The sequence below is a fragment of the Myripristis murdjan genome, chromosome 8, assembly GCF_902150065.1.
Source record: "Myripristis murdjan chromosome 8, fMyrMur1.1, whole genome shotgun sequence".
NCBI classification, from domain to species: Eukaryota; Metazoa; Chordata; class Actinopteri; order Holocentriformes; family Holocentridae; genus Myripristis; species Myripristis murdjan.
Genome location: NC_043987.1, coordinates 11,469,326 through 11,489,927, shown reverse-complemented (window position 1 = coordinate 11,489,927; position 20,602 = coordinate 11,469,326). Strand labels below are relative to the sequence as shown.

Sequence of the window (20,602 nt, the reverse complement as noted above, 5' to 3'; positions counted from 1 at the left end):
TAGAACAGTAGCCTGGGCTCCACAGTCTCTGGAGGGAGTGCTGTGTTGGTTGCCTCATGTGTGCTGTTAAGCCGGTGGCTGTCTATTCTCCATCCAGGTGCGTATGTGTGTGTGGAGAAGATCCTGCCCAGTGCTCACAAGCTCCCAAAATCAACAAGAAAGCATACGGCCTCCGTCAACTGCATTAAAATTAAGGGTAATGACAAGGAATGTGTTATTGCCAGCTCAGATGGGGCCTGCATCATCTGGGACCTGGTGGACGCCAGAAATCGCCCACTCACCCCCTTCTGTTTCCTTTCCGCCCAAGCTAATGCACATCACAGGAATGACTAAATCAATTTTGCTTTTGAAAAAGGCAGTCGCCCTGTTGAAAACCTTGATTATCTCTTACCTTTGGCGATGAATATTGTGTTTAGCTGGGCTATAAAGCATACATGAAGTGTTATTGATTTCCTCTTGGGGCATGTTATTTCCTCTCTGTGTCTGCCTGTGTGGGTGCTTTTTGAGGAATCAGATGGTCCTGGATAACACTGTTCAGACCTGTCTGCTGGCTCCCAGATGAAAACCAGGCCATTATCAGCAGAACAAACAGGGAGGTACTCAAGAACTCTTACAATGGCTCATTAGTGTTCAAAATATACGACAACTATCGAAAGAATTCCATGGAATCTTGTCTTTCAGTCTTTAAGGTACAAATGCATATAGTTTATATGTATTTATCATATGTATTTCTTACTGGTTTATGTTGTAACTGGAATTGGAATGAAACACAGTGATCTTTGATAGGAAACAGTGTGATGTGTGTATCCCCTCCTTGCCTCTGGTCATATTTTACAACCAGATGTCATAGAAGGGCAGTGTGACAATGATAGTGCATTGTATTCTCAGCTAAGGGAGCGTTTGTTCCTGGAGCAGACGGCATAGCTATGATTCAGACGACCAGATGGTCTCTGTTGCCCACTTCATCTTGGAAGATGTCAGTTCTTTCTTTGCAGAGGGGAGCGTCACAAGCAAATTTACCTCTCCATTTATAGACATAACATTACTTCACCAGTAGGCCACAAACATATACAAAGCAGGGGCTGCAGCAGTTTTTTTAATGCTGTAATTATCATAGCTTTGAATTGGTGCTGCATTATAGCTCAAAGGGTTGTGCTTTCTACAAGAAGTTCTGCACTTCAAAGAATACAATATAGGCCACATACACATAGAGCAAAAAAGACATCAGTGTCTTTGCTATGTATTTGCCGTGCACTCGCTTTTTTCATAGTGAGCATCTCATTTACACAGGATGAAAACTTTCATGCATTTCTTAGCTTTGTTGGAAATTGAATAACTTTGCAAGAGAAAAACTGAAAGGCACCTGTGTTTTAAAAGGGAAGTGTGATGTTGCTGCTCTAAAAATAACTTAAATTAACAATTGCAGAGGGAGGCCAAAGCTGGAAGGAGACAGCTGCCAACTCCAGAGATGATTATTGTTGCTTATTCACAAACTTCAAGCACGTTGTTAAGCGCTGCACGGCACTGATAGATGGTAGCCGCACAGATTTGGAGCTGGAGTCATTAAAGAAGGAGTCAAAACAAAGGTTCAGTGCAAAATTTTTAGAGCCATCACATCACATCTGCATAGTTATGTGCAAGTGCAACAGATTTTGAGAGGAATTTGCATTGATTTGAAAGCCAAATGGCCATCGCCTTTTGCTGTCTGCACAGCATAATCCGAGCCTAACAATCAGCGTTTGTTTTTGGGTGCTGCTGGATCGGCTTTTTACATTGCAGGATTTTGCATTGTCACTGCTGGCAGTTTAATATGAGATCTTTATAACTGATGACAATGTTGGAAAACATGTTTTCCACAAATAAATATACACCTTGTTGCTCCCTCATGTTTTCTTGAGATTTCAGATTTGCTAATGGGAAACCTGTGATTGTGCATGAAAAATGGCAGAGTCCCCGTCATGCGTCATCATTGACCTGGTTATCATGTCATGAAAGCCATTTTCTAACAGGTGAGGTTTCCTCTGTCACCAGTCTATGCTGGTGGCAAGTTACACACATCAGGTCGTACACATTTAGGCCTGTTTGAGGTGAAACAGTCTGTGCTATACACTGAAATCAAATAGATGAAACGTTTGTACGCACAGGAAAACATAGGCTACTAACAGCCGCACATACAAACAAAATGAATGACGCTATCCGTAGGCGGCTTTGACAAACTAGTGAGGGTGTGAAGGTAAAGTGGCACAGTGCCAGCGCCATCAGCTTGACAGGCTACCTCAACAACAGGTAGACTGTATTTCATCAGCACTGGTGCAAAGGCAACCGTACTGCGGTGGAGGTTACTCCTTCTGAGCACACACTTGGATCACACTCAGTCTTTAGGCTGCATTAGTAGGGAGGAGGAGAGTCGATCCGAATGCTTTTAATCGCTGCTGCAATAAATCTGCATTTTTCGGTGTTAGTGAGACAGCCAAGTGTGATTAAACATATCTGTGTCTTGAGAAATACAGATAAGCTGTGCCGCTCATCTCTACTTCATAGTCTAGGAATGATAGTAATAAGCCAGGACACTAACTTATGATAGATGTCTTCCAGGACTCGGCTAATGAATTTTCTCTGTTGGCTGATGGGGTTACAGAGGTGTGTGTGTGCTCAGTCTTCATGAGGAATGCTCTGATGGCTCTCCCGCCTTAAATGACTTTATCCTGATTTGACGGAAGACAGTGCTCTGGGAAACCAGCTTTATTATCACTTCTAACTCTATAGCAGAAAAGTAGGAGGACACCACTCTTGTCTTCCTTGACCAATTTGCTTACTGACAGTAGTTTGGCCTCAGTAGCATTATAGCTTACACCTGTGACAGCAAGGGGAATCTCCAACTTTGTGAAACCAACACAGGCAACACTTATCTCCCTGCCTGCATATAATTTGATTTCATTTTGATTTACAGTGAGTGTATGCACAAAATTTACCAAAGAGTTGTAGTCGCAGTAGTAAGTTGAGAGTCTTGCTGAAGGCAACAAATTGAATCCTAACAGCATTTCTTGGCAAGTGTACTGATGAATGAATGGAAAACAGCCTATATAGTATTACTTCTCAGACAGGACATCATAATAGCCTGTCACTGTAATGTCCATATAGGAAGTGTGTCTGCTGTACTGAGAATTTAAATTGTAGTTACTGTGATGTATTTTCAGCTCTAGCCTATAGATATTGTACTGAAATCTTGATATATCAGCTCAGTTTTTGCAAAAGTGATGTCTTCTCATGGCTGCATTACAGTATGGCGATGCGGGTTTGAACTTATATTACACTGCTCTAGCTGTTTTCTTAGGCTATTTGATTGTTGATCAAAAATGTTTTAAATGTCTTATCAAAGCACAAATGGGCATCCCTGCTATGTTGGCACAACATCGTTTCTCCCCTGTACAGATTTTTTCTCTTTGGGTGAGTTACAATAACCCTCTCGCGTTTTATGCTTTATCTCGGTATATCTCAGTATAAAGCTCCAAAGGGTCCTTAAAGTTTTGTTATGTAAAGTTACCCCAAGATTACTGCAAATACTTTTGCGTAGCCCAGTGCTTTCTGGGAAGTAAGGCAGCGATATTTCTTCACCGGGTTGTTTCTTTGGTTGTTGTAGCCCACACCCCGAGCCCGGTGATCAGTGATCAGCTCTTATCTACAGTACAGGGGTGTGCTGGAAAGTGGGAGGGAGCAGTCACACAATCACAAGCCTTTTTCTAGGCGAAGTTGGGAGCGATGGGAAGGGAGCGCTCACCGCTGCAGCTGCGAGTTGGGGGCAGTGCGGGTCATGTCGTGGCGGGCATGACGAGATGTAGCTTGTGACAGCGGTCGTGGGTATCTTGAGTAATAATGAAAGCCTTCAGTAAGTGCTGGAATGGATGAGAAACGTTTACAGTCCGCGCTGGAGGGAACAGTGTGCTGTTGTGCCTTGCTGGCTCCGCGATGGTGTCACCTCTGTGCGCTTTTCCCTCTGCTATCCGGTCAGGGGACACCGTCAGGAAAGTGACACACCGGCGTCGGAATTTGCAGTATTAGCGATCGCGAAATAGTTGGGCGAGGGAATCGGGATTCTGTCATGGAGAAGCAGACCAGAGTCAGGGACGAAACGCCGATATCGAAGGAAGAGAAGCGCAAAGAGAAGAAACAGAAGCCCGGGAAGCTTTTTCGAAAGAAATCGCTCAAGTCGGTGGGGAGTTTTATGAACAAAATCATCAAAACTTTGGGTACTTTCACCCACTTTGGAGACGCTGACGTGCGGGACGCAGAGGACGACGACGGGGGGTTTCGGGATGGCGCACCTTGCACACTCAGCGCCAACTCAGGAATTATCAAAGAGGATATACAGGTCGCAGGGGATCAGATTGTCAAAAAGGCTTCGACCACGTCGTCTTCTCGCTGCTCCGTGAGAGAAAAGCTGTTATGCTACTACGGAGACAAAATCCCAGGTGTGCTGGGGTTGAAAAACCACGGAAACACCTGTTTCATGAACGCAGTGGTCCAGTGCTTGAGCAACACGGACCTGCTCGCAGAGTATCTGGGGTTGGAGCGGTACAAGTTGGACTTGAATCAAACGAGAATAAACGGGATGGTGAAAAGTGACGAAACTCAGCTTGCCAAGGGAGAAGTCACTGAGCAGTTGGCATCACTTGTCAGGGCACTGTGGACACTGGAATACACCCCACAGCTGTCAGTAGAGTTCAAGGTACATCCATTTACACAGTATCCTTAATTGTCTGGGAATAACCTCAGCTAATGGGCATTGATAGCCCACATGTAGATATACATGTGGGTGACACAGTGAAACTATTCCACTTTATCATTTAGGCACACTCACTAAATCTTTACAGGATTGTAAAATTATTATGTAACCCGGATGTATCCAGGTTGGGTGGCAGCAGAGATTATGGAGTTGGAGATAAGTGTTGGTCTGCCACCTGAAACAGGTGCATGCAGTGAGTGTGTGTGCACTACCCTGGTCTCTGCTGATAAAACTCTTTGCATGAACGCTATAAAAACACACTTCTAGTACAGTCTAGGTTCAGCAGTGAGTAATACAGAAAAGCCAGTTTGCAGGTAAATAAGGCACAACAAATTAAGTTGTTACCTAAAACAACACACTGACACCTGCATGAGTAATCACATAGTAATAATAACAATTTTGTCCAAGTGCTGAGAAAACTCACTGTATTGTCCATTGTAATCACATGCTGTATAGACATTACATCACTGTGAAGAGCATGGAGTAGCCTAAATGCCGAGACAAAGAAGGGTGTCACAGGTCTTGCATCATTTGCCATAATTGCCAATACTATAGCAACCATTCTCTTCTTCCCAAAAGGCAGTAACAAGCATACTTTTCTCTGTGAGTTCAGTGTTCGTCTAGCAGATGATAATGAGGTTTCTGCACGGTGCAGGGTGTCAGAGGAGTCTGAGGGCACAGGGTTACCAGGTGTCTGACTGAAGTGCTGTGCCGGCATTTTTCCACCTGCAAACTGGCTCTGCGTTACGATGATAACAACCTTGATAGCAAACAGTAGGTACATTGTGCTACGCTGCACTCAAGACAAGTTTATGAGCAAACCCAGAGAGTGTGTGGTGTGTGTCATGTAATCATGCCCTCACCTCTTGATTACCCTTCTGTGTGACAGTATGAAGTAGACTCCACGCATGACAGCTGGGATATATATTGTGGGGCTTTTCATTTCAAAGAGTTGTTAGGATGTAGTAAGGCAGAGAGCACACTGGAAGGTACCAAGTGGCTGCTAAATTGTGTATTAAAGTGCTTCTCTGGGGTGTTTCACTGTTGTGATGCAAAGTGTACTGGCACAGAAAGGAGCTGATTTACTGGAACGCTCTCCTCTTCAGAATCTGCCCTCCCCTGTGGCTCAGGGGCTGCGACAGAGTCCTATCAGGAGACCCTCAGGCTCTCCCAATCTGCCCATGCTGAAGATTGGGAGGGAAAAAATAACATCATCACACTTTATCCACCTGCTGCTCTTTGCTCCGGATTTCTCTGAGCTATATGGTTCAAGGCTAGAGGAAGATAATATGAAGCAGGAAGAAAAAAAAAAAACCTCTACAATGCATTTATTCTTGGAAATGCTAATTACTCCATAAGGAAAGGGTATAAGTATAGCTATAGGCATATCATGACCCCTATTGTATAAAGTGAAAAGCACTGCTGTGGCTCCCCTCATCCTCAAATGAAACATTACGGTACTTAGAAGTGGAGTTAATTAAGCGATTTTAATTTTGTGCAAATCATATTACATTAGTGTTTGCAATGACAGTCACTTGCACCTGTGTTCTCTGTGAAAACTGTGACTGCCTCCCTAAAAATGTATCTCAACCTGTCTTCAGCACTGTGGCAGCTCCTCGTTTCTCATGGTCAGTTCCTTCTCATCTCTTGGGACTTTGGTATCTGATTTTTTCAGGACAACAATCAGAGGGAACAGCAAGCTAAGATATCAAGATCGAATCAAAGAAAAACACTCAAACCCCTCCCCCATTTGTGATGAAATGTTTCCTGTTAGAGCACACAAAGGGCTGTGCCTCTTGGCTTTGGTCCACTGTGACTGCAGGAGATCCAGAGTTCACGTTGCCTAGGCCTTCTAAAATTGCCTGTTGAGTAATACCACAGCTGCCTGGAGAGAGGCATTATAAAATAATCAGATAGCTCTAGGGCTTGTGTCTGAAAGGCAAAATTAGCTCTCAGTTGCAGGAACTGCAGACAGCACAAACCATTTTGTAGAGTCATTTGAAAAGCACTACGCGCAATTTAAATGACTTAATTTATCGTTTATGTGAGTTGATTATCAGCCTTTGCTTCTGCCAGTCAGGCGTTTTGTCATAAAGGCATTGGAAAGGTGCAGCTAAAGCAGCGAGATTAAAAGGAGTACTTCCAGTGCCTATCTCCACATCCCATGAATTTTGAAAAGAGCTGATAAAAGGGTAGGTGTTGAAAGAGGTCCTTTGTTGACAATTACCCTTTCAACAGGATATACACGGCACTGAACTTGTTGTTTTGAATGAATAATAATGTTTATGTACGCCGTCTCTGTAAATGGGGAAGAATCCATGGTTGATCAAAAGAAAAAGTTTCCCAGAGTTAATGATTCAGCAGTGGGCTCTGTGTCCTCGCAGGTCAGTCGGCTGCAGAGTCCCAGACAGGAGAAAAACAAAACAAAGAAGCACCGCCGGATAACTGGCACTCTGCCACATTCCAATACCACCTGGCTGGCAGGACAAGAAAGGTGGGGGGGCGGCAGGTTTCATAAATGTTCGATTAATGGTTAAGCACATCGCCCTGCAGCTTTGTGATAGTCTGCTTGTCCTGCAGGGCCACTCTTTCAGACGTACCACTGGCATTCCAGTCGAAGGAGTGAGTTTCCCTGACCTGCTCAGGGTGCAGATGTGTGTGTTTTTCATCTTGACATTTGGTTCTGATGCAAGTTTTGAATCCTCCCTGACAGGCTAGTGTGTTTGCACAGAGGGGCCTGGACAGGGATAAAGCCTGAAACTCAAACAGTTTCTCAACAGTCAATTTGCTGGTTTCCACAACATGAGAGGTCTCATGGCTGAACAGAAAAGCAGGCCCTGCAGTGCATATTGATGTGTCTGTTTTGGGAAGTTAAATATATATATATTTATTTATTTATTTATTATTTATTTATTTATTTATTTATTTATTGTGAAAGGTATGTTTTTGTAATGACCTCACGGTGGTGACACAGCCCCTGCCTCACAGGTGTGTGTCAATATTTGTAGTCTTCATGTCGATTTTTAATGATTATTCAAGTTGCAGGTTTCAGGAAGTTAAACAGTTCACTGAAGGTGTAGAAGGATAGATATAGTGTGCTGTATTTTATCATTCTCTCCTGATGAATTGTTTGCTTGACAGTGCTACTACCATGTAGTCACCCTTTTGCTAAGTTATGCCACATCAATACCTACACAAGCAAGGTCACTAAATAGCTATTGAACTGCTTTGTAATGTTTGAAAATAGTGTTGTAACAGTGAAAAGCTCAAGCATGCCTGTCTCCTACAGCACTGACAGTTTTATTATCATCCTTTCATCTGTGGCCTAGAATACCAACTATACCGACGCACATTACTGAACGTGATAAATAAGTCTTGGCCAATAGACATTATCCCATCGAGAGCAATAACAACATAGGGCCTTTTCCATAACCTCAATTATATCAGTGAGACGATTGCCACCTTCAAGAGGCTGATGGTAATAACTGTTATTACGTTGCTGTAATGACTAGCTGCACAAAAGCATGCGGTTATGTGTCCGCAGTTCTCCTGGTTAATATTATAGCATTTCTGAACAATAACACTTAATGGTTCAAGAGCAGGATCATTTGAAGAAATCTACTACATTTAATCTCCATTCAAAATTATTTAAAAACAGTACCTGCATTTTTTTAGTCAGTTAATGATGAAAATTATACAAGTTTACCGTTTTTAAATTATATGTGTAAGTAAAAATACTTTACGCATATCACATTCAGTTTCAGGGAATACATAAAGTTAATAAGGACCTTATCCGGTAGTTTTGGGCAAACGTAAGAATTTCCAGAAAGAGAGGGTGTGTAATTTAAAAGCACAGCTACAGTATTGCAATTTACTCCAAAAATGCAGTGTCACCAGTCACTATTATTTCACAGTTTCTTCCTGTAATAATAGACTCTGACTCACCACAGACACATGAAGGTCGAATTGTACAGACCGGCTCTGTATTCGTGATACTTCAATATTTTGTGACCAGCAGATTATAGCTTTATTTGAAATGAACTTAAGGAGCCATAAAATGAATGCCTTTGAGATCCACCAGGCAGAGGAAACTTCTTGTGACTTCTTGTACTTGAGACAACATCAGGGGACAAGCATAAGAGAAACATACGGCTCTGCCAAGACTCAACCAGAAGTGTTCCTTTGTTTATGAATTTCAGTCTTCGCTCTTTTCAGTAACTACTTTGAAGATGAACCACATTGTAGCCAGTATTTCCTCCACGTCTAATGTGTCATCACTACGGTCATTCTGATCAGCCCTCTTGTAACCTTAATTAATTAAAGGAAAGTTGACTTGAGAAGACAGTATCTATTATGCTGTTGATATTTATACATTTACATCAGGGAAGTACCACTGCAGTTTTCTGTTATTGGCTGCTGAACAATTTGGGTTGCAAGTCTTGCTGAAGGGATTTTGGGCAGGGCAGTGGATGTTGAGGGAGGAGAGAGCCTGTTTAAATTCACCTCCTATGCCCAGATTTCCACAGCCAATCTGGGGTTTGAACTGGCAACCTTCCATTCACGGGCCTGCTTCTTTAACCTCTAGGCCACTGCTGCCCCCGCACAACATCAAACACACGACATCATCTTCTTACAGTGTGGATTATGAAGCAGTGGTTACAGTCTGCTGTTCCCTCTGCTATAATCTCTCATCACTGTCTCAGCTTCTCCAGGCTGTCAGCTGCGGTTCATGCAGCTAATTCCTGCCTAATTGAGTCATGTGCCATTCACAGTCTTGCATAGCCCTGCAGCACTTTACCTCGCATTTACAAATATGACTGGTTACTGAGATGAAGCGTCCTGCTGGCCTCTTAAGATTTCCTGGCTGCAATTTGAACAGGTGTGCCATTATGCAGAGTTACGCTTATCCAAGCCCAATTCAGGAGCCATAATTTTACTGTTTACAATTTTATTATGCATTGCATGTTGTTTTGAAGCATGCACGTTGCCAATTTCCACATAAAAAAATTGTTTTAAAGCTGTCCACCGCCTCATTGTAGTCCAGTTTAGTATCAACTGCACAAACACAAAGGGAATTAGGACCCTTGGCCTGTCCAGCCATAGCTGGCCACAGACTGCCAGTACAAAGATAGAGGTATTCAGAGTGCCATTAATATAATGGTAGACCAATGTCCTGTCTGCTACTAACACCATTTAGATGTTTTACATGTCAGCCAAGAGTCGACTTTTCTCACTCAACATACACAGAACTGTCTCTCGCTGTATGTTGTTTAAGAAAACCTCCAGATTAGTTTTTTTTCTTTATGTGGAAATTAGACAAGCACATGCTTCAAAACAATGTAGACTGTATTAAAAATTAGAAACTGCAAGGCCATGGCTTTAAAATTGGGTTTCGATAAGCCTGCGTAATGGCAGACCTGTTGAAATCGCTATGGGTGAATCTGAAGAGGTCGGCAGGACATTTTACCTCAGCAGCCAGTCATATTTGTAAATACAAGGTAAAGTGTCTCGCAGTCTTCACAATATGCTCTGTGTGGGTTAAACTTATCCTCAACCTCCTTTTTCTGTGGAATCTTATCGACTACTTTTTAAGATGTCAATTATTAAGATTTTTTTTTATGATCAAATTCAGAAGAGGAAAGGGAAGGGCAGTACTTTTGGATAACAGCTTTGGACGATAAAACTAAAAGGTATGTTGTTTTTAGTCTGCAACAAAGCATGTTACATCCAAAACCCGTCTTTCCATCAGTCAGAGCGTGGGCTGGGTTGGCAATGAGGGGAGTGTGAAAGTGCTTTAGTGCAAATTTGCAATTCCTGAATTCCTCTGATCAGCGTTCTGTGGAGAAAGCAAGGGTAGAGCTGCCCATTCAGTAGCCCCAGTTGTACCAACAAACACATCCCGTTTGTGAAAACCGGTAAATAAGCAGTGCTTGTGAATCACATTCCAGAGTGAGAGAACTGTGTAAAAAAAAAAAAAAAAAAGATAGCTCAGCAGGGCAGTATATTTGGTTACTCTAGCTACTAGCTATAGCAACATTAATTCTAATGAGCAGTCAGATTATAAAGCAAAGCAAATCAATCCATTGCTGTTTTTGTTTAGTGTCAGGGTTAGTCTAGATGAGCTCAAGTTATTCACTCAAGGTTTTTCTCTGTGCTCTGTGGGTTCAGTTCTATTCTCTAAATTAGCATGAATTTTGTACAAAATTATCATCAGCAGTGTTACTGCTTTGAGCCACCCCTTTGAGCTCATTGAATGCACTCACTCACCATGAATTACAACATAACACAATAGCCAAACAATGTGACATTGTAATTTGAAGCACAGATACATGCCTGTTCAGGAGTTACAGTTTCATTAAGTCTCCTTTTTTCACTCTCTAGTCTATAGTGTCCAAGTATGGGTCCCAGTTTCGTGGTAATTCCCAACATGACGCCCTGGAGTTCCTGCTGTGGCTGCTGGACCGCGTTCACGAAGACATCAATCTGTCTTCCTATAGCAACAACAACAACAAGACCAAAGCCGCTGGAAAGGTAAGAGTCAGTCAGGTGGTTGTGTCAACATGATCATTCTACTGTCTTAGTTACAGGGCCAGTCAGTGTCTCTGCCACCTTTTGAACCATGCATCCATCTGGTAGATATGCATAATTCAGCTCCACAGATATTGAACTTTGCACTGTTTCATTAGGGATTTTCCTACTGCACTGGTAAATGGTAGCAGTACAGTCAGGGAAAATTTCTCCTTATAGAGGCTGTCGCAGTAGAAGGCTTTGATTCTCTGTTTTTCCGTAACTAATGTTATTATGGTGTGATCACAGCCAATGATTTAACCACGAGGCTTTCGATACTGTAATTGCCAGCAGTTTGCTCAATTAAAGCTGAACTTATGTTCACAAAGTTTGCGAAAAGATAAAATGAAACATACCTGCTTCTTTTTTTGTGCTTAGATTGTGGTACAATGTCCAACATGCAAAGGGCACAAAGCATAGCCACACAATATTTACAAATGCTTTTAAGGGTCACAGTTTTGATGGAAATGATGAAATTTCTTCCATTTATGTTTAGTACTTGTTTCAGTGTTTGTGATTCTCATTATCATGCCGTGGTTTGGGGCCAGGGATCATGCCGCTGATTAGATTGGCGCAGGATATGGAGTTTGGTGTTAATTTCACAGACAAGCTGTCTTTCACAAGACAAGCAGATCACTCTCCAAGCATGAGTTTCCTTTTAGATAAAGAGTTTTGCATCGGAGCTATGGGTGTGCATTTACATTCCTCACCTTTTGAGATCCTTCCGTCACTCTTGAGTCTTTGTTCCTGTGAGCCAGCACCCCCACCAACATTGGTGTGCATTTTTATTTTAAATTTCTTAGACCGCATCATCATAGTAGTGGGTCTGCTCTTCAGAGGTTAGCTGCAGATCTCAAATTTGCTCTGCACTGCGGTTTTTATGCCACTGAAACCAGCGTTGCAATCTGAGGTGCACAACTTTGCCGTGTCTAATGCATTGCCTGTAGACATGGAGATTAGAAGTGTGGCGATTTGCTGTTTGATTCTATCGCAGCATGCTTCCTCCTCAAGGTAGGCCTGTAGGCACAGTGGAGCCTGATACCCCTTGGATAGAACTTTGATCTGCTCTGCTGTGAGCCATTAAGGCATAATTTTCATGTATTATTAAAAACATATTTTTTACTTTTGAAATGTACACCCCCCTCTTTCTTTTAGCAGTGCTATCAGGGTGATAACCAGTGGCATAATTTATCAAAAAAGTGCTACACTTGCTGTTGGTGAGTCATTGCAAATAAATCTACACAATATCAACGTCCTCTGTTTCCTCAGGCGCTCATCCCAGTGATTTATTCTGTTGTACTACCATCGTTGTGGGATCAGGAGATCTAAGTCTTACCCTCCCTGGGCTATATATCAGACAATTTAAGACTTAACATGTCTTTTTCTGATCGTAGTGGTATGTCCACACATGAAGAGCAATCTTTTCTTGCATTCATGGCTTGTATAAATTTCTGGTGAGTAAGATGCATGTTTTCCAGAAAGATCAACAATGCAGTGTAGCAGACACAACATGTCATGACACAGTCAAGCACCTATTGAAAACCTGGGCCAGTCTATGGTTGGAGGCCTGACTTTTCTCTGGCTGAAGTACAGCTTTGTCTTCCTCTCGTCTATCTGTATCCTTCCATTAGCAGATGAGCTTTCAGAACTGTATTGTTTGTTTGTAGGGCTCTGATAGCACAGACTGTCATGTCTTCTATAATGTTGGTGACACACTGAATGACATTGTCCCCTCATAAACCTTGGGTTAATAAGGAACTGAAATGCATATTGAATAAAAAGAAGTGTGTCCTCTACAGTGAAAGCCATTCTTAATGGTAGTGTTACAAAATGAGGGAGATAATCCAGGCAATGCAAACATAAAAACTGAGTTGTGATATAGCCCTGGCAAATTTCAGGCTGCCTGGCAAATAATTAAAACAATCTCTTCTGTTAATCAGGAAACTGTCTGCAATCAGGAACCTGCCAAACTGGAGGGTGGAGATGATTATGCCCTGCCTAATATTGTTAACTTGATTCATGCACATTTTGATACACATGATTTTTCTGCTGATATCTCCACATTCACTGTAAGATACTCACTTGTCCCTGACTGTGGCATTGTGATTAACCTAGACTGTGTCAGTAGCATGTTAAAGAATGTGAATGTAAACAAGGCTCCATGTCCTTATGGAGTCTGTGGGTGGACTTTGCACTTTTGTGCTAATCAGCTTGTTGGAGTGTGTCGCCAGCTCATTCAGATCTCTGTAGATTCTGGTCAAGTTCCTTTAGTTTGGAAACTTTCTAATATCTTCCCTGTCCCGAAGATCACTAATCCTAAGCAACCTAATTACATCACTTGTAATGGAAACCCTGGGGGAAAATAATTAAAAGGTTGATTCTTGATGCCATTGATGATAAACTTGATACATTATAGTTTGTCTATCAAGCAAGTAGATGTGCTGAGAACGCTAAGCTCTTCATTTTGATCACTTTGTGTTAACATTGGAAATAGCCTAAGGCTCATGTCGGACTGCTGTTTGTGGATTCTCCTGGTTTGCATACAAGCTCATGACAGACCTGACAAACTCTCATTTTAAAATTCCACCTCAGTTGGTTCAGTTGATTTTGGATTTCCTTATACACACACTGACCGCTGAGTAGTTATAACCGTACCTTGTTCAGGGCTCAGAGCAGGATCACGGCAGTGCCCTTGCTCATTTTGTTCCATTGTGGTGACGATTTTCCTGTCTTGAATTTGTCCTAAAATAAGGAAATGGTTAGAGATAATTTAAGGATGAGGTTGTGGACTATAAAATTGAATCTGTTGAACTTGTTGATCCTTGTAAGAGCTTTGGAACAGTCTTTTTGTCTTTTTAACCAAATGAAATGGGACATCAATCTTGAAGTGCTGGTCACACATGGTCAGCAGAGGGTGGATTTTGTCCACAAAATGTATTTATTTTTTACATACTAAAATTGTTATTACTCAGTATTACCATTTTTTTTTTACTAAGAAACTATTAACATGTCCCATCATCACCTGGTTCCGCAGTTTAGGAACAGCTTAGCTGGAGCATAGTCAGTGTATGTTCAAACATCACTGTGAAGTAGACAGACTTATATGACACACAAATTGTAATGAAAGCGAACTGCATACTCAACTCACCAAAACACATCTTGGAAAACAAATTTTCATTGTTGCTGTCAGGGCATAAATATGCTTTGCCTTTTTGCAGTTACATTATTATTATTATTTTTTTTTTTTACTCATGCCTTTACTCAGTGGCATGGAAGGTGTGTTGTTGGTAGTTCCCTGCTCAGTGGACTGCATAGGATATTCAGACATGTTAAGTAAATTTCCAAATTGTAGGGGGCAAACTTTTAAACTTTTCAGTTTAAAGGAAACTTGAAACTGTGTAGGGAAGAACTGAACAATAGTTCATCATTTTGCTGGAAGCTGACAAACAAGTTTACCCATAAATCACTGTGTATCATCTCAATCAAAGAAGTCTAGTGTGCAGTTAGGAAAAAAATGGAGTTGACTAAGGAGTTTACATATATGTCTGTATTGTTGGTCATATCATTGATGTGGCAGATACTGAACTGTTATGTAGTGGCAATGCATAAATAATGCATAAATGAATTTTATTGATTCTCATATAAACAAATTACATATAGTTCATTAGTATTACGGTTTATTTCAACATCATGTAATATTACCATAGTCAAAGTAGCAGTCATAATAAAAGTCAGACAGTCACACAGAAGTCTCACAGTTAATGTTTTTGTCTTTTATTGCTTTAATGCATTAATGTCCAGTGTCTAATGTGCATTGATGTAATGTGTTCTGTGAACTGGGCTGTCCTAAATAGGGATAAATGAAGTTGTTTTGTATTGTACAGCACAAGCTAACCTCCACAAAGATCAATGGTACTGAGACAAATTAAGAGATTGTGACAGATATTGCTGCTCTGTGTACATGTGCATGTTTCTGTCTGTGTGCCTCACAGAGAGAGTATAGACTGCAGTTTATTAAACCATTAAAAATGCCTCCTTCATGATAACATAAATAAGCATTATACACCTTCACTTATTCATTCATATTCATCTCCCATGTCAGTCCTCCTCCTTGAATCCGTGAAAATCTTATTTGAGAACCCCCCCTCTAATTTCCAATCTTTCTCCCACTCTTCTTGCACGTCTGGTCCAGTATAGAATGCACTGGTAGCCTGATATCACAACAACAAGGCTTCAATCTCTTTGTGAGCTGAGTTGCCCTTTAGTTCAGGACGAGCAGGCATGATAGGGGGTTCTGGACTGTGTCTTTGAGTGTACACAGGTCCACAGAGGGCATGGCAGGAGGCTGGGACTGGAAAGCTGCTGATAACGCCTGTCATGAGGAGTCTGTGGCACCTACCGGAAAATGTCGCCACACCTTGTTAACACCCAGGAGCCAGTGAGGTGTGGAGGGACAGAAACCTGCGCACTCATTTAGAAAAAAAATATTTTGACTTAATTTATTCCTTCGTCGGATTGCTTCAAAAAATATGATTTTTTTATAAATCTCAGGAACTCATACCTTGGATAATGATGAATATTTAAGAAAAGATTGAAATAGCATAAACTGGTGTTGGTGTCAAGAATAATTTACAGTAAGACCAGAAATTTGGCTTGCCAAATGTTTTACTTATCTATATTTCTTCGATTCTTTAGCCTTCTCAAATAGGAAGTATAGACTATGCATCTCATGGCTGGTCTGAATAATGCCTGGTCCATGATTGGCTGACAGCCCAGCTGCAAATCCCATCTTTTCTCTCCATGGCAACAGTGTAGGCCCTGTTGTGTTTACTTGTCAGTGCCTCATCATATATGCATTAGTCAGATTTAAATGTCAATAATGGATGACCTTTTTGACCTAAATGTTAAGTAACACACCCTTCATACTCCCTTTTCCATCCCACTCTGTAAGGTTCATCGCCTTCATTTGATAAATATATACTTCAACCGCAGTGCACCGTGAAAATCAAATTAATTCAACTTATATTCACTTAACTATTCGCCATGTCTAAGCCCAAAAGTGCCCTTTTTAAGCCTTTTCAAGCAGCTTTGCCATTCTGAAATTAAATAGTCAAAATCATAACAGCCTCTAAAGGTGCAAAAATATTGCTCTGCTGTTTAGTTCCTCATTTTGTCTTTTTATTTGGTTATGGCTTCAGACTGTTGGCTACATTTTGCTACCTGCACTGCACCTGTAATAAAAAAAAAAAATGTAGTGCTTCTGTCAAGTGCTACAACATCCTGGACTTCACAGTGCTAACTCTTGAGAGTTTAGCCTGCAGGCTGATTACAGAAGCTGCAATGCATTGTTGACTTATGTTGTCAAGCTAAGTTTGCAAAGTGTGTGATCTTTGTGTTGATGTGTTTATATTGACATGGCGTACATTTTAGCAGTCATACAGTTTGTATCAGGGCTGTGCTGGAGCTCTGCAGGAAATAAGACTTTGCATGAATACAAGCAACTGCTGTATTTGTCCGTTCCCTTGTTACTCTTTGTGACATTTTTATGGGGTTGTGAAAACCTCTAATATGTTTAATTATGACCATTTGAGAGGAATATTGTGTTATTATGGAATATGTTGCATATGAATAAATGTCCCTTGCAGATAAAGAAGGAGAGAGCGCATTATGGCCTCTGTCCAAAGCAGAAAATCTCTTGTGACAGTTGTCTCTTATGTTTGTCCAGGCCTGCTGCCATCAGCCAGTGTGGGTTCTTTGCAGACACCAACGTTGTCATGGATCTCCATTTTATCAGCGAGGAAACATGTGGCCTGATAGACTTCAGCTCAGTATCAGGAAGGGGAGGAAAATAATTCCAGTGATCCCTTCTCCCCATGAATCATAGTCTATTCCTTGCTTTATTCTCAGTCTTATCCCCTCATCCGTCTTACAGACCTTTGGAAAAATGTACAGCAAAACTGGTATGCAATCTGCTATGAGTCTGCCACCGACAAAGCAGCTCTGTTAGGGGCAGAGAGGGCTTTTATGAGCTTCGCAGCAGGGAGGAGAGGAGTGACACAAAAAGGGTGTCTATTACACAAAGACGTTTATTACATCAGCATGTGCCTGCAGTCACATCACTAAACGTCAAAATGTTTGCGGCCCCTGTCGATGTCACCTCTCAAACTTGACAGAGCCATTTAAGATGGGTTTTGAGTTGTTGTGCTCTGTCGGCTTGTTTGCTGTAGCACCTCCGTTTCATGTCCTCCGCTGCCACCCTGCTTGAGCTGCGGTGGGGCTGGCTGGCTGGCAGAGTCATCCAGGGTCACAGCAAGGCTGAGGGGAGGCGTCAGCCCTGCTTACCAGTCCGCACACGTTCCACCTCACAGCCAAGGAGTCAGCTAGTTCTCCCCTTTCCCTACTGCTAATTCAGGACCCTGTGGGGCCACACTAATTGTTTTTCAGCACGCGTTTGTTACTCACCACTTAGCGCAGGAGACCCACAGCCTAAAGGAAAAGGGGGGGAGAGGGAGAGGGAAGGGAATCCCCACCCTTCCCCCTCCCACAGTCTCCTTGGCCTGACTGTGTAGTTGCAGCCACCGAGTGTCACGGTGGTTTGCAGTTGGAGCCACAAGTATTTTATAGTTTTAATGGAGGGTGACAATCCACAATCCTGCACATACACAGTGGCACCTATACACGTTTTACACACATTTTAACATTTACTGTCGGCTCCCCATGGCTTCACATCATGTGGCATGCATTCTCTTTTGGTTTGTTGATCATTTATCTCTAAGGAAACACAGCGCGAGTGTGAAGCTCTGGCTCTCTCTGTCTCCACATTTTATGAATGTGGCTCTTTGTAAGTCAGAGGAAGAAAGAGGCACTTGTTGTGCACCACTAGTACAGAGAGGGAGAGGTGAGACTGAATTCCCAGCAACAATGTTGCAATGGGAGAGCAAGAATTAAGCATTACTGACAGGCAGGCAGATATGGAAACAGAGAAACTTCTTTGATTCCTCATGACAAAGATTTGCAAAAATGGCAGAATGTGACTGTCACATTTGCAAGTGTCTGTCCAAATTACATTGTATGAGTGGAAAGCAACAGGATTTGAAGGCCAGTGTCAAAGACAGGAAGGTATTGCAACACAGGATCAAATGCAGTTATTTTATCATAATCAAAACATCATAAAAAATGCTGAAATTTGTCCTGAGCCTTGCCATTCACATGAAAAGGTTATGCTTCTGATCAGGTGTGGGGAACGTTTTTCCTATCAAGGGCCATTTCAGTTTTTAGAGCATCCTTCGAGGGCCATACAAAATTATTGAATTAAAATTTATGGCAATCATTTTATGAATATTTCAACATTAATAATAAGAGTTTCATTGTTAAATGAGCATGCTTTTTAGTGGTAAAACTTCACACTAACCTTAATATGATTGTTGTAGCTGCTTCTCTTTGGTGAGGTGTTTGATGTCACATGGTGATGATGATGATGATGATGATGATGATGATGCTGTTGTTGATGCAGCTGGTTTTTCAGGTTTCAGCCATTCAGTCTTGATTGGAACTGAATCAGTTTTGAAGAAAAAAAAACTGCTTGGAGCGGCAGGTTGTCCCAGACAGAGAGGCACTCCCTCAGAAATTCTCCCTCTGAATGAGGTTTCAGCTTCTTTGCTGTTAGCTCACTCACCACTGCCTGCATAGCATTTTCATTGTCAGAACACCGTCTTGGGAAAGTTGCTTGTTGGGCACCCAAACTCCACAGGAGAGAGTTAACTTAGAGAGAGTTATCAAAATGTATTTGTCCTTGCACTTCACCCAGTTTAGTGTGTTTCCAGCTGTCATGGTGCTCAAGTTTGGCCTTTTTCATCACAACAAGCACATTCCCACAAACTAGATGCACTGGCTTGCCTTTTACTTCAACAAAATAAAATAATTGTTTGTCCATACCTCTCAGAAAGCATCTACTTTTTCTTTTGTTGACAGTCACCATGATGCATGTGCGAGATGGCATGTGTATGCATGTGTACCCTGACTTTGACCCTGACAGGCGTACAGCTGGAAGGAACCATCCAGAAGGACATTGTAGTCTACTTACTATCAGAAAAAAAGTATTGTATTATTTGTATGGGTTGCCTCATGAGCTGAATCATACAGTCTTGCAGGCTGGATATGTCAAGGATTCAACTTGGAGATAAAGAGTCAATCGTAACCGGCCAGAAGTCAAGGGATACAGTAGCATTGACGGTCAGCAGTCCGTAATGTATCTTCTCAATGTTCTCAACCTTGGTTTCACCATGGGTAGAAAGCCTCTGCACTACCTCCTCTTCCACCCACATGATAAACATCCTTTGTTTATCCTCTGTGTTGTTCTTGTTTGTTCTCTGCCAGTCCTTGGAGATTTAATTTGTAATATGTGGGCGGCAGTGTTCTGACACAAGGCACACTGAGATTGTGACCAAGCACTGAGATTGTACCAAGGACTTAGACTTGGTTTCTCTTCACTACATCCATCAATACAAGACCACAACAGCACCTTCAACACCACAACCTTGCAGCTAATACTCTGTGCGGTCAGCCAGGGTTGGATGTGGATGGTGCTTGTGTGATCCCTGTGTGTTTTCGTTGTTTCCGGGTGTGTGTTTCCATCTCCCTCTGCCTTTGATTCTGTCTGCCCTGTCAAGCTGAAATGGCTTCCTGTGGCTCAGAGCCACCCAGCTGGAAAAGCAACTCAGAGAGATGGGCCCAAATGTGACCACTCTGTGTTTGAGTTCCTGTTTCACCTCCGACCCAGATTAGTGTTGATTGGCTAAGAGCCCTGAGGCCCCCCCACCCCCACCCCGCAGAGGCAGAGATGGGAGTTGTCTGTGAGTGGGTGTTGGTTGAAAATGAAGTGTGCTCGTCTTTGTGCATACATTGTGTGTATGTGTTGCCGCACGTTGGTGATGATCTGTCAGCTTTAAAATAAGTCCTGGAGGTTGAATTTGAGGTTGTCCTCTCTTTGCCAGGAACTTTATTCATTAAAAAAAAAAAAAAAACTCTTTCTGTGGCTGTGTTGTTTCTCATTGTGGTTCAGACACAATTAAGCTCGAACCGTCTGACTGCTCCAGACAACCCAATACATCACCCCATTTTAAAGGTAACTGTTAAAGGACATTTCTATAAACTGCACTTTTGCTCTGTAGCAAGGCCACTGTGCCATGTTTTTTAAAATTGGGAAAACAAGTTTTTTTTTCCATTCTATTTTTTGAAATAGAATGAAATAAA

The 20,602-nt window shown here is 42.0% G+C and overlaps 1 protein-coding gene across 2 annotated transcripts in view; it reads left to right on the top strand.

Annotated features, from left to right (window-relative positions):
- Positions 1 to 3,774: 3,774 nt before the first annotated feature.
- Positions 3,775 to 20,602, top strand: part of usp43b (ubiquitin specific peptidase 43b) — an 82,398-nt gene continuing 65,570 nt past the window's right edge. For both annotated transcript variants that reach the window (XM_030058755.1, XM_030058754.1), the window contains exons 1-2: positions 3,775 to 4,726; positions 11,165 to 11,314. In XM_030058755.1, the coding sequence (XP_029914615.1) occupies positions 4,100 to 4,726; positions 11,165 to 11,314 (777 nt within the window). In that variant the 5' untranslated portion in view covers positions 3,775 to 4,099. The remainder of the gene's footprint in view (positions 4,727 to 11,164; positions 11,315 to 20,602) is intronic.